The 16,020-nt window shown below is 39.5% G+C and overlaps 1 protein-coding gene across 5 annotated transcripts in view; it reads left to right on the top strand.

Annotated features, from left to right (window-relative positions):
• Positions 1 to 16,020, top strand: part of DCLK1 (doublecortin like kinase 1) — a 318,108-nt gene that overhangs the window by 12,347 nt on the left and 289,741 nt on the right. For all 5 annotated transcript variants that reach the window (XM_059042295.2, XM_059042296.2, XM_067016792.1 and 2 more), the window contains exon 3: positions 9,001 to 9,347. In XM_059042295.2, coding sequence (XP_058898278.1) covers positions 9,001 to 9,347 — 347 coding nt within the window. The remainder of the gene's footprint in view (positions 1 to 9,000; positions 9,348 to 16,020) is intronic.

The raw sequence follows: 16,020 nt of genomic DNA, 5'->3' as shown, positions 1-16,020 counted from the left end.
TTTGGCTTCTCCTTCTCTTCATCCCGCAAATCCAGGCGGTCACAACTTACTGTTGATTCTGCTTAAGACATTTCTTCAGTTTGTTTGCTCCTTTTCACCACCATTATTATAGTTTTCAAGTCCTCAGTACTGTTTTAAAAGTATTACTTTTTAAATAAACCATTTATTAATGGAAGTCTATTAATTTACAGTGTTGTGTTACTTACAGGCACAGCAAAGTGATTCAGTTGTACATACATATATATCAATTCTTTTTCAGATGTTTTTCCATTACAGGTCACTATGAGAAATTGAATATAGTTCCCCGTGCTATACAGCAGGTCCTTGTTATTTATATCTATTTAATATATACTAGTGTGTATGTGTTAATTCCAAACTCCTGGTTTATCTCCCCCCCACCCCCGCCGCACCTCCCGCTATCCCTTTTGGTAGCCATAAGTTTATTTTCTATGTCTGTGAGTCGATTTCTGTTTTGCAAATAAGTTCCTTTGTGTCATTTTTTTAAGATTCCACATATAAGAGATATCATATGATCTTTGTCCTTCTCTGTCTGACTTACTTCACTTACTATGACAATCTCTAGGTCCACCCATGTTGCTGCAGATGGCATTATTTCATTCTTTTTATGGCTGAGTATATATATTCCATTGTATATATGTACCACATCATCTTTATCCATTTTTTTTTTAGGGAAGGAGTGGCACATTTTTATACAGTGAGCATTGTAGAAAATTGTGGAAGATGCAAACACGTTTACAACAATTAAATAATGACTCCTCATATTCCTGCCCCTCGACTCCTGTCGTCCCTTCCCTGTACTGTTGTAATAGTCTCCTAAGCTGAAGCTGTATTTCTTAGTTTTCCTTTTTCAGCTTGTTTTCCCTTTTCTTTTTATAGAACCTGTATTTGCCCCTGCTCTCCATTCCCATTGCAGCCTCTCTTAGATGAGGTCCTTTAGGACACCTGTCCTGTACAGTGGGCTTCAAGCCAGTTTTCCCGCACAGAGACCAGGCCACCGACAAAGCATCGCATACCGCACTTCTGCATCACGGCGGCTCTCCCGCGAACACAGAGGATACAGCCCTCAGTCTTTACCGTGTTTCTCTCAGCGGTCCTGTTCCTGCCCCTTCCTTCTGTTCTGGCTTGTCTCCCGTTACCCACTGATACTGGGCTCAGCTGCTCTCTTTCCTTGTGTTTCCCCACCTCTGGGCCTCCTCGTCTCTGGGAGGAGGGTAGGATGGGTGTTCCTCCTGAGGGTGCACGACGGCATCATGCTGCAGTCCTGGCTCCGCAGGCCGACCAGCCGCGGCTGAATGCTGCTTCCGCCTCTCCTGGCTGGGTGGCGCTGCGCAAGCTCCCTAGCTCCTCGTGGGTCAGTGTGCTCTGGGAGAAGAGGTGTGTTCGTTCTTAGCTCACAGTATCTCGGTGAGGATTACAGGCAGCGTGGCATGGGTTACAACAAGATCTGATGGCAAACATTAAGTTAGCCTCTTCTGCCACTAGCATCTCCAGTCTCGTGCCTTCAACCTACTGAACAAGTCTCCCGCAATCTAAACCATTCTCGCCTTTGTCTTGCTTACCTCTCAGCCCAGAGCTCTTCTACCATGAGAAATAGCTGCACTTGCGGTCTCTACTTCCTCAACTTCCAATCATACATCGGCCCCTTGATTAGCATCATTACACTGTACTGTACTTGCTTAGTTTGTATCAGTGTCTCTGCAAGTCAGGAGCCATTGAAGTCCTCACTGTGTATCACGGTACTAGCAAGGACTCGATAAATATCACTGGAAGAAAGAGGAGAGAGAGAGTGAACGGATAAACGAATGAACGAGAGCAGTCTGACGTCATCATCCAACTGAAGGCCAGGCCAGGGATTTCTTAGGAGACCTTATCTTTGCTGCTGTTCCTGGAGCCTCAGATGGTGATGTCTGGGTCTTTCCCAGCCATGTACTCACCACCCCTTGGTTTCCATGGCTCCAGGCACCTGAGTTCTCTCAGTTCTCTTCAGTGGCACCTCCAGCTCTGGGCACTCTCTCAGCACTGCTCTTGCCCTGGATTTCACCCTGTCCAGCTGGGTGGGGTCTCTCTGAGCATTTTCTTCAGTTCGCACAGCTGCAGCTAGCCCATGCATCTCCTTCCCATACCCCACACCCATATTTTCTAACTGCTTGCTGGAAAATCTCCAACTGGTTGGCTCCTGGGAACTTCAAATTCATTATGTGCAGAACCAAATTCATTTTCTTCCTTGCCGTCTAATCCAAACATGTTTCCCTTCTCATTTGTTCTATTGTGGTATATGGAAAGTTGGCCGAAACAGGTTTCAGTGCCATCATTTCAGTGTTGTCGCTGACTCTGTTGCCTTGAGCGCTGCATCCAATCAATTGCCAATTCTTCAATCCAGTCAGGTGATTCTGTTAAGTCCTCCTCGGAGCAGCCGTTTCTCTCTGATCCTAATGCGGAGGTGTGAACTTTTGTTCTTCAGCTCCTCTCCTGGTCTATCAGAATAGCTTTCTAAGTAGCTTCTTGACCTCTGTCTCCCCATGTCCTACCTTCAGCCCTGCCTTCACACCACAACCGGTGTGGTCTTTCTAAAACCTGGGTCGGTCTGATCATGCATAAACACTTTGACCTTGTGGCCACTGCAGTCTTACTCTTAACTTGTTTGTCCCTGGAACCGTTTTTATTTTTTGAGAAAGACATATTAATATCAATCAGACTATCCCTTTACTGTACTGTTCAGTAGAGCATATTCGTGTTTTATTTTTATCTGAAATGCTGTCCTCTTTTCTGCTAATGAAAATCTGACCCTCACTTCCAGGGCCAGCATGAATTCCATTTTTTCTTCATTGATCACTCAGTGGGAAGTGGGAAATGACTTTTTTTTCTCTTCTGAGTCAGGATTGCTGGGACCACTTATTTACCAATTATCACTCCACTTGTGGTGGAATCTTTTCATAAACACATCTTGCTTTCTAAGTTCTTTGGAGACAAGGTCAGAGGATTAGGATTAGGATTCTTTTCAGGTGGTATACCCGTTACTGAGAATTTAGGAGGTGGCTTAAAATTTTTTGATTTCATGGCTAATTATCTTTGTACTTGTTGCAGTGTTGTTATTTGTTGCTTTGTTATTTACTTAGGAAATATTTTTAGCAATGAGAATAAATATTTTCCTGGCTCCAAGTACAGTCTGCCATGTTGCTTTCCAAAAGGGTTGATAGCAATTTATAGTATCCCTAGTGGCATTTTCTATTTCTATTTTATTTTGTTTTTATCCTTTGTCACATATTTTAGTCCCTTGTATTTTTGTAAATTATAATAGGCTTTTCACATTATATTAACCCACTGTTGTATTATAGGTCGTCAGTCTGTTTTCCCCTTCTTATTTTAGTTTTAGTTTTCAATTATATCAGTTTTGAATTAAAAAAAAAAATTGGATCCTTCAATTTTTTCTTTATGTTATTTTTCTGTTGCTTTAAATTTGAGAAGTTGACATTTTCCATAGACCTAAAATACACATTCACATTTTATTTTCAGTAAGCTTATTTTTATGTACTATTATATAATGAAAGACTTCCAAGGAAGAATGATCCATAAGTGCCTTTGGGAATCTTTTTTCTTGCCTTTGAGAGCACTATCAAAATCGTCTTCTTAAACCAGTACCTTCCAGGTAGATTATGAAATGTTGCTGTGTGTACTGAGATAGGCTCATAAAATATAATATCCAGAAGGCAGTTTATGACATTTTATTCCACAAATAATATCTTTCATGTAATTTAACTCAGTTCAGTTTCAGAGATTTAAATATATGTTTGAATCTTTCCCAGCTTTTACTGTAACTCACAATAGTAAATTTTAATTTCCAGAGTTTTCAATAAGAAAGTCTTTACTCTGGAAAAATAAGATATACTACACAAAGCCCTCACTTAAGACACTTTTGAATATGCCACATTTGGAACGTAAAGGAATCCTATAGGTGGTGGGCAAGCAGCTTTAATAATGTGAAGAATGGAGATTAGGTCATTTTCAGACCAAGGTCAAGTGATGTCACAGCTGGAATTTACATGTCTCAACCCTTAGCCAATGAAAAACCTCTAGCAATGAGGAAAGACAGTGCAGACTTCTAGTGTGTTCTAATATGAGATCTTGTGTAGGAATACCTTCCTAGCTGACTCCACAGGCCTGGTCACCCAGGGAACGGTACCATATTACTGGAAGTTCTCCAGAGTGACTAAGAGAATTTCTTTTATGTGCAAATTCTCTAGTTTCTTAATGGGAGCCTGTGGCCAAGTAACATTAACTTTGCAGAATTTTTTACTAATAAACTTTGTTAGAGAAAATTTATTTCCATACTTTAAAGAATAACAGAAAATCTAATAATTGAAAAATGCATATGTGATTTTTTGGGAAAAAAACAAGGACTCTTCGGTACCTCTAAAATAATCTAATATGCTTACACCGAAATTATTGTATTTTCAAAAGCCCCCCAAATACTTAAGCCTTTCAGGGAAAAGTTACTATATTCTGATATTTCGGGAGGTATTGTTTGGATCCAGACATAATTTCATGCTTCATTTTTTTACCTTCTTTTTGTTTGTTTTTGCTTTGTTTTAACTGTTGTTTTCTTTCTCTCTTTGCTTCACAGCAAGTATTAGTTTTTTGGCTTTTGTAAATGCCACAGCAATTCAGACAGATGCTGCTTCTGCAGTTCCTGCTATTTGTTGGGGCATCTTAGGTACCTAGAGTATTACATTTCAAATTAAGGGTCAGTCTTAACATAAAAAGTTTTGGCTCTCATAAACTAGAACAAAACTGACAGTGTGATAACCAATGAGCAAGTCATTATGTTTAGTAATTTCCAGCTCCACCTCCAAATAGATTTTTATGCCGTTTCCTTTAAACCATCTGTGATCTTTGCCATCTTGCCGTCCTTGTCTAATTTCACCTGTAGTAAATAATCCAAAAGTTTCAAAGCACGTTTTGGGCTATTTTGCTCATATATACTTTGATTTAGATAAATTAACTTGTATTTCACTGTGGTAGTAGAAATTATACCAAGAAACTCTGGGATGGCTTAGTGTGTAGAGGAAGCATGTTACGGTAATGAGAAGTTTTACTCTTTACCTTGCTATTAAATTAATTTATTTTTAAAATTGAAATATAGTTGATTTGCAATTTTGTGTTAGTTTCAGGTGTACAGGAAAGTGATTCAGTTATACATACATATATATACATACATATATACCTATTCTTTTTCCGATTCTTTTCCCTTATAGGCTATTACAGAATATGGAGTGTAGTTCTCTGTGCTATACACTAGGTCCTTGTTGGTTATCTGTTTTATGTATAGCAGTGTTTATATGTTAATCTCAAGGTCCTAATTGATCCCTCCCAACCCCTTTCCCCTTTGGTAACTGTAGGCTTGTTTTTTATGTCTGTGGGTTTATTTCTGTTTTGTATATAAGTTCATCTGTATCATTTTTTTTTAGATTCCGCATATAAGTGATATCATATTTGTCTTTGTCTGGCTTACTTGCTGTGATAATCTCTAGGCCCATCCATGTTGCTACAAATGACATTATCATTCTTTTTTTATGGCTGAGTAATATTTCATTACATAAATATACCACTTCCTCTTTATCCATTCCTCTGTTGTTGGACATTTAGGTTGCTTCCATGTCTTGGCTATTCTAAATAGTGCTGCAGTGAACATTGGGGTGTGTGCATCCCACTTCTGGGCATATATTCGGGGAAAACCATGATTGGAAATGATGCATACACCCCAATATCTTGCTATTTTTGAATGGCCTTTAACACACATACCTCATGTCAGGTCTTGAACAAAACCTATTGATGATTCTCTAATCAAGAATATAACCTATCTCTTAACTCTCTGCACAGTTAAGGAAGAGATGAAACCCTGTCTATCCAGAGCCATTTGACCAAATCAAGGCTATGTATTTTTCCCATTCAGAACAATTACATTTGTTAATTTACAATTATCAACGATACTAACACATTAATCAAAAAGCTAATTTTTACAAGATCAGAAAACACAATCAACTTTAACTGCGTTATGACAGAGGCTGCGTCTCTTGTGATGGGAAGAAGTTCGGAATTATGATTAAAATAAAAGTAGTCAAAATGAGGGTCCAGTAGATGTAATGCAAATATATTTTTACACCTTAATAGAAGCTTATTAACATATGGAAACCCGTCTTGGCTTTTCCTGAATTCCTGAATAGTGTACTAGATTCTAAATGACAGCACTGGATGGTGTGTGATCTTGGATTTGCTGGCCACTCCTTTCTCCCACTTCAGTGTCACTTTCCTCTTAACACAATATCATCGTTGTTGGGAGTCTCACACCCTTGCCCAAGATTTTATTCCAGTCTTTGAATTCGATAAACGAGGCAGAGAAGTTTCCAAGTGATAGCACTGATAAAACACAAGTTTCCTCTCACTGCTGCTGCTAGAACCAAGCCCGCATCATCTTCTCAAAGTTGCCATGCTTTCAGAAATTTTCAGTGTGCTTTGTCTAAGAAGATGTTAAAAAAAAAAAAAAAAAAAGTGTTTATTTTCTCTTTCAACAAACCCATTCCATACTGTTATATGAATACTTGAAAATTCCTCCCTTTAAAAATTACTTTTTATTCCTCAAGTTAAAAATTTTCCTTTTTGAAGTGTAAACCACTCCATGTTTTTGTTTTAAGTTATTATTTTAGTACATAAACTTCCAAATAATCAGACAGTGGCATATCTCCAATGAGCACAGAATTCTGACAAAGTCTGGTTTTGTCAGCTAAGGCCTGTGTGTCTTGTTGGGGGAAGCTTGGGACATCCTCACACTGTGATGGATCCCAAGTTGAGTGGATCTGTGGTCTACTGGTAACCACAGAAACAGTGAACACTTTACAGCATAATACCTGTTTACGGCACAATTAGTGCAGTGCATCCTCTGGTGATTTTCCCTTGTTGTAGCAGTTTTGCATTTGAGATCACTTTGACCTTTTCTATCTAATTTGATGGTCACAAAAAACTGGTGAGATGATAGTGGCCACTGGCATAGCCTTCATCTGACAGGTGAATAAACTACCGCTGAGAAGAGTAGGGGACGTGCCCAAGTCACACGCTGAGAGGCCAGGTCTTGAGCCCAGAGTTCTAGTTCCCTTCCCACCATGACATTGACACCGTCTTCAGAAAGGCTTCAGAAGCACCGCTCAACACACCAGCCCCCATGGATGTGTTGTTGATATCCACATAGAACTTGAGAAAAGCATAGTTGGGACCAGTAGTAACTGCTAAGTGACTAGAAAGGGGGTTTACTAAACTGGTAAACGTCCCCTAGTCTTACTATTTGTACCACTTCTAGTGAGACGTAATGCATAAACACACATTGGAATATGTTTTAAAAACATTGGCAAAGTAAATGTTTGATAACATGTATAATTGTGCTTTTCTATTTTTGAAACCCTGGTTCAGTTACTTTTATGTGAATACCTATTCCATGGCCTTGGATATTTGCACTGTTAATTTAAAAATAGGACAAGGATTTAGATAAAAGTAAATGGGCTGTGTAGGATTAGTCCTCGGTTACTTTACCTGAAATTATGAAGGCTTTTTAGCATTTTTACCTATTCCCAGTTATAAAGACTTACTAACACAGAAAAATAGCCATTATGAGATCTTTAATTTCAAAATGCTTTGACCTAAGTTTATGAAATGTATATGCAGGATTAATCATTTTATAATGACTAATGGTACGTGTGTTACCTTCTTTTTTATGTGATACATATCTATTTAACAGTCTGAGTATCCGTAATTCTTTTATTCAGTAGACAAACATTGGGTACCCCGAGGTGCCAGGCACTGGTCACCTCTCCTGTGTGCTGGGCATATATCAGAGAACAAGGCAGTAGAAGGCCCTGCAAAAAAAAAAAATAGTTTGAGTATCTTCATTAAGTGATTCTCTGTTAAGGAATCATTTTTAATAAAAAATATAATTTCGTATATTTATTTCCTTTTTTTCAGCTTTATTGGATTATATTTGACAAATAAAATTGTAAGATATATAAAGTGTACCTCATGACGATTTTACGTATATATATGAAGGATTCCTCTTATCTAGCTGACACATTCGTCAACTCAAATATTTTTCTTTTTTTTCCTTTTCTTCTTTAGTGAGAACATTCAAGTTCTATTCTCTTAGCGAATTTCAGTTATACTGTGTTGAAATATATATCAAATATACAGTGTTATCAACTGTAGTCACCATGCTGGACATTAGATCCTCAGCTCTTTTTCATCTTATATAGTTATGCTTATTTTAAAATCAGTTTATGAAGTTTGTAAGTTGACGACTCTCAAACCTTTTTGTCTGTAAACAAGTATGACGTGTGTGTGAATCACTGTGCTTGGCCCTGTGAAGATGGAAGAAAAGGAAAGGAGTTATTCTGCTTCTTTTTAGAATTTTACTTGACTACAAAATGTTAAGCAAACACTCCCATCAAAAAAAATTACACAACTATTTTTAGAAGCTGTTTTCTGATCCATTTTCAGTTTTTAAATTATCTCAGGTGGCAAATGTAGGTGCCTCCGATTTTGAAGTTTTCTGAAAATATAAATATAACTAAATCCCCCCCAATAGTTTCTATTTTGAATTCAATTTCATATCTCTCTGAGGGCTATTCAATATCGAGATTTCTATCACCAAACTGAAGATGAAGAAAGGGAAGAATGATGATTGTTCTTTCCCCCAGAATACCAATCTGTTGCCGGCAGAGCCAGATAAGAAGTCAAAAATCTGGAAATCAGCTGTACTCCGATAGAAATTTTTAAAACAAGAAGGCAAACTTCTTTTTCATTAATTATTAATCATACCCCCATTGTTTAAAAAGTCACGAGGAGCGCTTGCTTCTAAGTAGAAAAGGAAAATTCAGAGAGTAGGAAAAAGGAATTGAATTTACCTGAGTGTAAATTTAAATATGCTTCTCTCCTCCTTAGGAGAGAGTTATGTGTGTGGCTCAATAGAGCCCTTCAAGAAGCTGGAGTACACCAAAAACGTGAACCCCAACTGGTCCGTGAACGTCAAGACCACCTCTGCTTCGCGGGCGGTGTCCTCGCTGGCCACCGCCAAAGGGAGCCCTTCGGAGGTGCGGGAGAATAAGGATTTCATTCGGCCCAAGCTGGTCACCATCATCAGAAGTGGGGTGAAGCCGCGGAAAGCTGTCAGGATTCTGCTGAACAAGAAGACGGCTCACTCCTTTGAGCAGGTTCTCACTGACATCACCGATGCCATCAAGCTGGACTCGGGAGTGGTGAAACGCCTCTACACCCTGGATGGGAAGCAGGTAAGGGAGGTATCGCGCTGTGACCTTGACTTTACGGGCAAGAACCAGAGGGTTGGGGGGTCTGTGCAGCATATGGTTGGGGACCTGAAACGTACGTTTTACTGATGTTGAGGGACTTGGGTCGTTTAGTCAATGCATACATAGCTGTTGCCCTCAAACCAGTTCAAGGATAGAGTTAGCACAGGATTAACCACTGAAATCAAGTACGAATATAGACCTGTGAAGCTTAAATGATTACTCAGAGATTTCTACTTTTCCGGTCATTAATTGTTTAACATAATGGTGCCTTTTTCAGCCATCTGTTTTCATTTTGTTTTTATAGTAATGTCTTATCACCTTGAGCAGGACCGAGGTATAGAGGTAGACTCTGACCAGTAGAGAAAAATCTGAGTCCTTTCTTTGACCTGAATAATATTTCTTAGCTTTATGTCTCAGTAATGTTCACTAGTGAGATTATTTACATTTTATAGATTTTTATGTACATATCTAAGGAATGAAACATTTCCATCCGGGTGGCTTTTAAGAGGCATATTTCTAGGATATTATACACCTCGTATCGAAAACGTAATTTCAGAATTACAATGAAAAGGTTTTCCTTTGCTGTGGAATGTACATCAGTCAGTTTGGGTGAGTGGACATTTTAATGTGCATTGCTCAGAGGAACTTAAAGGAAGTCTTGTGTGGACTTTTGCAAAGATTGGACAGAACCCTGATGGTGAGCTGAATAAAAGAACACTGATATATGGACGGAGAAATTTGCTGGTCATTCAGAGTTTACCAGTGTCTTTTTGTTTCAGATTATAGTTTTTAGTACACTGTCTTTGTTTGAAATTTTGTTTTTAACATGGATCTGTCCACTTGCTTTTTAGAAATTATTTTGAGGGATAATTTGAATGATTTGTATATAGAGTACATATTAAAAATCAAAATTAGATTCATAAGTTAAAAGATTGATCTTATTAAATAGAAGACTCATCCAAGTTCTTGAAGGCTAACACATGCAGAGTTTATGAATTAGAAATAGATGCAAATACTAGAGAGTGTCAGTAATGAAAAAAATAGGGATGAATTCCTCCCCTAGGGATCCATTCAAATGCTCTAAATTATAAAATTCATTAGGAGAAAAAGGAAGATCTGCCAGTTCATTTATAGCCACCTACCTTCTGCTTGTCTCATAAAACTTCCCCTAAGTGTCACATGGATAAGGATTCTTAGTGAGGAAATTTCCAGTCTTTTAGATCTTAGAGGGTGTAGCCTGAATGTCACCAATATATCAGTGATGAAAAAGTCCATGGCTGCCTCGTGAATCGCAGCAACAATAAGATGGCAAGGTTGGCATTTAAACACTTAAGCCCTTCAGTGGTTCCCTTTGTAATGAACTACTCAACCACCTTGTAGTTCTACGTTTTTGTGATTTTTCTCAAGGTGGGACTTTACGTGTTTTCATAAAAAGTAAAATTTACAACAAAGAATATGCATTGATAAATGTTCCTCCTCCCACCTTGCTTCAGAATTTTGGGGTTCCAAGTTGCTACACACTGAATAAAAAAATTGGCTTGAATTATGTAAGCTAAATTGCCATCAACTGATCATTTGTTTATTCCAAGAATGAATTCCTAGAATAGATACTATGATGTTGTCAGTGGTTTTTGTCTTTTTAGGAATTTATCTAGTGTCTATATTTTATAATGCCTGTTTTTGTTTATGAACCAAATTTAGGTCCAGTTGCCTGATGTGAAGCAAAGCCAATCTATTGACATTAGGTTGTGGGGAAGGAAGGTGTAGTACTTACTGCTGGGCCAAGCAAGGAGAACGGGCAGCTCATGTTCGAAAGATCTGAACTCCCCCATGGCTTTTAGGGAAGTGTTTTTAAAGGCAGGGTGAGGGAGAAGGTCTCAGGGTGCATGATCAGCTCATGTACATCCCTCTAATTGGTTGGTGGTGAGGTAACGGGGTGGTATTTTGAGAACTAACATCAACAACCTTCTGGTTCCAAGTCTATGTGCTGGTGGTCAGCATGCAGTTAACTTCTTCAACCTGATGGGGGTTTTAGTATCTGCAAAACAACTCAAGGATATGGCTCAGGTCATTATCTATAGCCCTTGAGGAGGGACTAAAGATCCGTGACATTGTTTTATGGCTAAGTTATTGTTATTTTGTTGTTATTTAGTCTCGCTTGATTGTCTTCCTTTGTTTCTGTGTTTTCTCACTTCTCTGATTAAATTCCCTTTGGAACTTGCAGGAGGCCTAGGAGGCTAAAGCTTTTCTAAAAACAAGAGGCAGGGGACACAGGGGTCTGTCCCCAAAAGGCCCTGCAGGGTCCCTCTTGGTTTCATTTTTGCTGTGGTTTACATGTAAATAATGCAGAGTAATGGAAAAGAATCCGAGGTTTAATGTCAAAAGACCAGGATTCAAATCTTGGCTCAGCCACAGGTTTTTTACATTTTTAGCAAATCACTTAACTGAGTCTCACTATACTCATAAGAAAAACGTGGATGAAATGATCACCGCTATTTCACAGGATGCTTGTGGGAGCAATTCTGATAAATAAGTGAAAGCAATTTGCAACTATAGTAATAACGACCGTAGCTTTATTGAGCATTATTCTGAATGTTTTGCATGTGGTAGCTTGTTTAATCCTAACAGCTCAGTTATTATCCCCAGCTAACAGATGAGGTTATCAAGACACAGAACTTGTTAATAAAAAAACATCTCCAAGGCCACACAGCTATAAACGGCAGAATTGAAATTTGAACCAGTCTCTCTCCAGAGCTCGTGGTCATGACCACTGTACACAGCAGATTATAGTAAAACACCAAAGAGATGCAAATGTACGGAAAAAGAATTTTCGAGTCAGTAATTTGTACAAGGAATATCATCTGAAGGTTTTCTGCCATGAGTTTCTCCCCTGCGGGCATCCCGCTGACTACTGTATTTAGCTGTTTTCTCGTGGAGCTGATTCAGGTCGACTTCGTGGCATTGCCTCGATTGTGGCATATTCTCTTCATAGCAGGAATGGTGAAAAGCTGCAGAGGAGCTGGATGGTGAAGTAGAAAGAATATAAAGACTTTCTGCTTGATTCCTTCCTCATGGACCCGGGGAGTCTTTAGAATCATTTCTGTTCAAAAGAGAAATCTGCCCCCATAAGCCATTTGTGAGAGGGATTCTTTGACACCTTGGGCTGTGACCAAGGCTTGCTAAGCCTCTGAGAAAAAAATCACTTCCCTCCAAGCCCTCCCGTTGCGGGATACTCTGCCATAGGAGGGTGGCACCCTGTGCTGCCACCATCTTACCCAGCCCGTTGTGGCATCAGGGTCCACGTGCTGTCCACAGGACATCACCCTTAAGATCACTTGCCTGTCTCTTTTTTTAAAATAGTATAACTGAGCCCTTGTATTAAAATCCAAAGTCCAATAAAGCTTTTAAAGGTAATTTTTTTTGTATTGAGGAAATAGAATTGTTTAAGTAATTAATAGTTTGAGTGCTTTGGATGAATGGGTAGAGAGGAAGCTATACAAGCAGGAATGGCTTTTCAGATTGCCTTTGGGCAGCCTGCAGATGTATCCATGGGAAGGAAACTGGTGACTCTGGGACTTCTGACAGTGGAACAGTGCAAGCCTGTGTCGGCTGTTACGTATGGTACCCAGAGATGGGGGCTGGAGGACGTGGACCACATGCCCTTATCACTGGTCCTCCTCTCTCATCGGCCTCTTGGCTTTGCTTTAAGCCCTAACCTATGAGGTCATTATACAGCACTTTCTTGAGGTGTTTCGACTGCGATGAGGAAATCAACATATTGGAAGTGCTGCACCATATAGAAGACATTTGGCAGGAACGTGCAGTTTCCCTGGATGGCCATTGTGGTTCATGAGCAGGCTGTTTGTGAGTGAACCTTTTCTAATTATTTCAACTCCATTCTTTATCCAGTGGCCTTGAAGCTTCGGTTAAAGGTTCCCAAAACCTTGCTGCCCGCTCCTCACACCTGTCGGGGGCCTCTGATCACCAGGTGATCAGGCGCTTTTGCCGGCATGCTTAAGAGGTCAAGGCTCTTGCCGCATCTTATTTTCAGTGATGCATTATTTATCTGGGCACTGATTAAGGGCCCCCAAGGACGGACAGAGGGCATTTTCTAGTTGAAGGTTAAAATCATATCCCCTTTCTCCATGTTCAGGGGTGGCTCTGCAGGGTGTGAGAGTCTTTTCCTCTTGTCCCAGTCCAGGCTCTGGGTGTTGGAATTGTTCTGTGGGTTATTCACTCACCCTACTAGGAAGCTACTCCCAGAGGTCATTTGGAGTGTGACTCATTTTTAAATGATTAAAATAAGCCCAAAAGGTACAAGATTTGCTGAAAAGATACACTTGTGTATCTCCGGATTCCTTTTTTGGAACAACTAATCAGGCTGTCTTGAACTGCTTAGTCTTCAGCATCTGTGATTACTGGATCCTTGCTTAGAAACATAAACAGTAGCAAGTCTTAGAGCACTTAGTACCTAAGCAGGCAATTTATACTGTGCAGTTCATAGATAAGGCACTTCCCAACGATCCCCCATTTCCCAACTGAAGTATAAGTCATGAGAAACTAGATTGCTCTTTAAGTAGAAGATGTATGCACATCCCATCTTATCTACTCTTTGACGTTGAAGATCTATATAAAATAATAATATACTTTAGTATCAGAGGAAAAACTCACTCAGGGGTATTGTATTTTTATCTTACAGACGTTTCACATAGGTCATGCACTTTGTAAAATCCACCACTGCTGCAAGCTAGCGTGAGCAAACAACTTATTGTCTTTGTAATTTGGAAAAACACTGGGACTAACTCAGCTAAAGTAAAGGTACTCATAAACTGATTTAGATGGTAAACTGAGAACAGCCATCATAGCTGCTCTCTTAGTCCATTAGGGCTGTAATAACAAAATAACACAGACTGGGTGGCTTATATACAAAATAAATTGATTTCTTCCAGTCCTGCAGGCTGGAAGTCCTGTATCAAGGTGCCAGCATATTTGGTCTGATGAGAGCCCACTTTCTGGTTTTGCAGTGTTCTCACATGGCAGAAGGGGCTAGGGAGCTTTGTGGGGTCTCTTTTATAAGGGCACTAATCCCATTCATGAGAGCTTCACCCACATGACCTAAGCACCTCCCAAAGCACCCTCCCTCCTAATACGGTCACCTTGGGGGTTAGGTTTCAACGTATGAGGTTTTGGGGGACACAAACATTCTGACTAAAGCAGCTGCTTTGTAAAGGAAATCCCAGTTGCTGTGAATATATTAGTCAGGTTATACGTCTTCTCAGTATCTTTTGATCATTGGTCCCCTCATCTGTTACAAACATAAAGCTCAAAAGATGCTTATAAATGAGTCAGAATAATTGTAGCCGTTTATTTTAGGTAGTTTATTGGAATGCAGGAAATGGTGATACCATCCATAGGAATTTATCAATCAGAGGTCACAAAATGGCCTTTGGTTTTTTTCCTTTTGGCTTTTAATACCTAATTCTAATCTGAAGTAAAAATAATTTGGTTCACACTTGAGTTTAGAGAGCTTAGAATAGTTCTCCATGCAAGTTAAAGAAGTGGTACTTATTGCTACCACATCTGACCTTGGCTGTAGCAATTAATGAGTATAGAAAATGTGAAAACCAAAGGTTTCTGAATGAAAAAGAAGGAATTTAGGATGTGAAAGGGTTTGGTTGGACTGGAAAAGGATTTTTCTGTAGCTGTTGGTGACAGTGATGTGTGTGTGTGTGTGTGTGTTTAAAACTTCTGTGACAGCTCTAAGTTCTTTAAGCATATTTAAAACCTTTATTCTTGGTATACAGATTTTTACTATTATGATTTGGTGTATTATCTATGTTGTGAAAGTGCGTGTAACACCTTTTAGTTCTGTTTGCAACTGATGTATGTAAAAAACAGTTGATACAAATAATTTAGCTTTCATTTAAAAATGTCAAATTAAAATTTCCTGCAGACGCTCAGAGCACATGTTCAGCCATTCTCACGATTTGCCAGAGCTCAGAATTGCTGGAAAATCTTAGCTGTTTTCAGAGAAAAAGGAGCTTAAGAATCATTATGATACTTCACTTCGGCAATTAAAGTGCCCAGAATGGAGTGTGCTATTTTACGTTATATAGCTTTGGTTGATACTCAGGATTTATCAGCTACACCTGTCCTTATGTAGCTTTTAATTCCCCCAAATCGGGAAAGGTTAATGTAGCTTTTAATTCCCCCAAATCGGGAAAAGTTAAGTCCTTGTCTTCCAGTCTTAGCGCCTCTGACAATGTAATTAATTATGGGTGCCTGCAGTTGTGTATATTTTAAGGCTTCCATTGGTCTCAGCGAAAGTCAATTTTCTGGAAATTGAATTCTATTTTGCTGTCAAATGAGTTCTGAGTTCCCCAGTGGCCCCCTGTTGAACTGAAGATGTGCTGAAACCCTCCCTCCGCTGGGCTGAAGGTGCTGGGGCACTTTCACCAGTCGGGGGCTTTGGGATCATCTCCTGGAGCTGACTTCTGCTTTTACAAAGTCTGGGAGCCTGATTTGGCCTGTGAGCTTCCTCTGCCCTGAGGGAGCACGTTGGAATGAGGAACAAACTTGGACTTTCACGTCAGCTGGGCCTCAGCTCAGATTTCAGTCTGAAAAATCTAGCTTGATCCAGTTTCTCATTCAGGCC

This window comes from Kogia breviceps, chromosome 16 (assembly GCF_026419965.1).
Source record: "Kogia breviceps isolate mKogBre1 chromosome 16, mKogBre1 haplotype 1, whole genome shotgun sequence".
Lineage (NCBI taxonomy): Eukaryota > Metazoa > Chordata > Mammalia > Artiodactyla > Physeteridae > Kogia > Kogia breviceps.
Note: the sequence above shows the minus strand (reverse complement) of the source record. Positions and strands in the feature narration are given on the sequence as shown.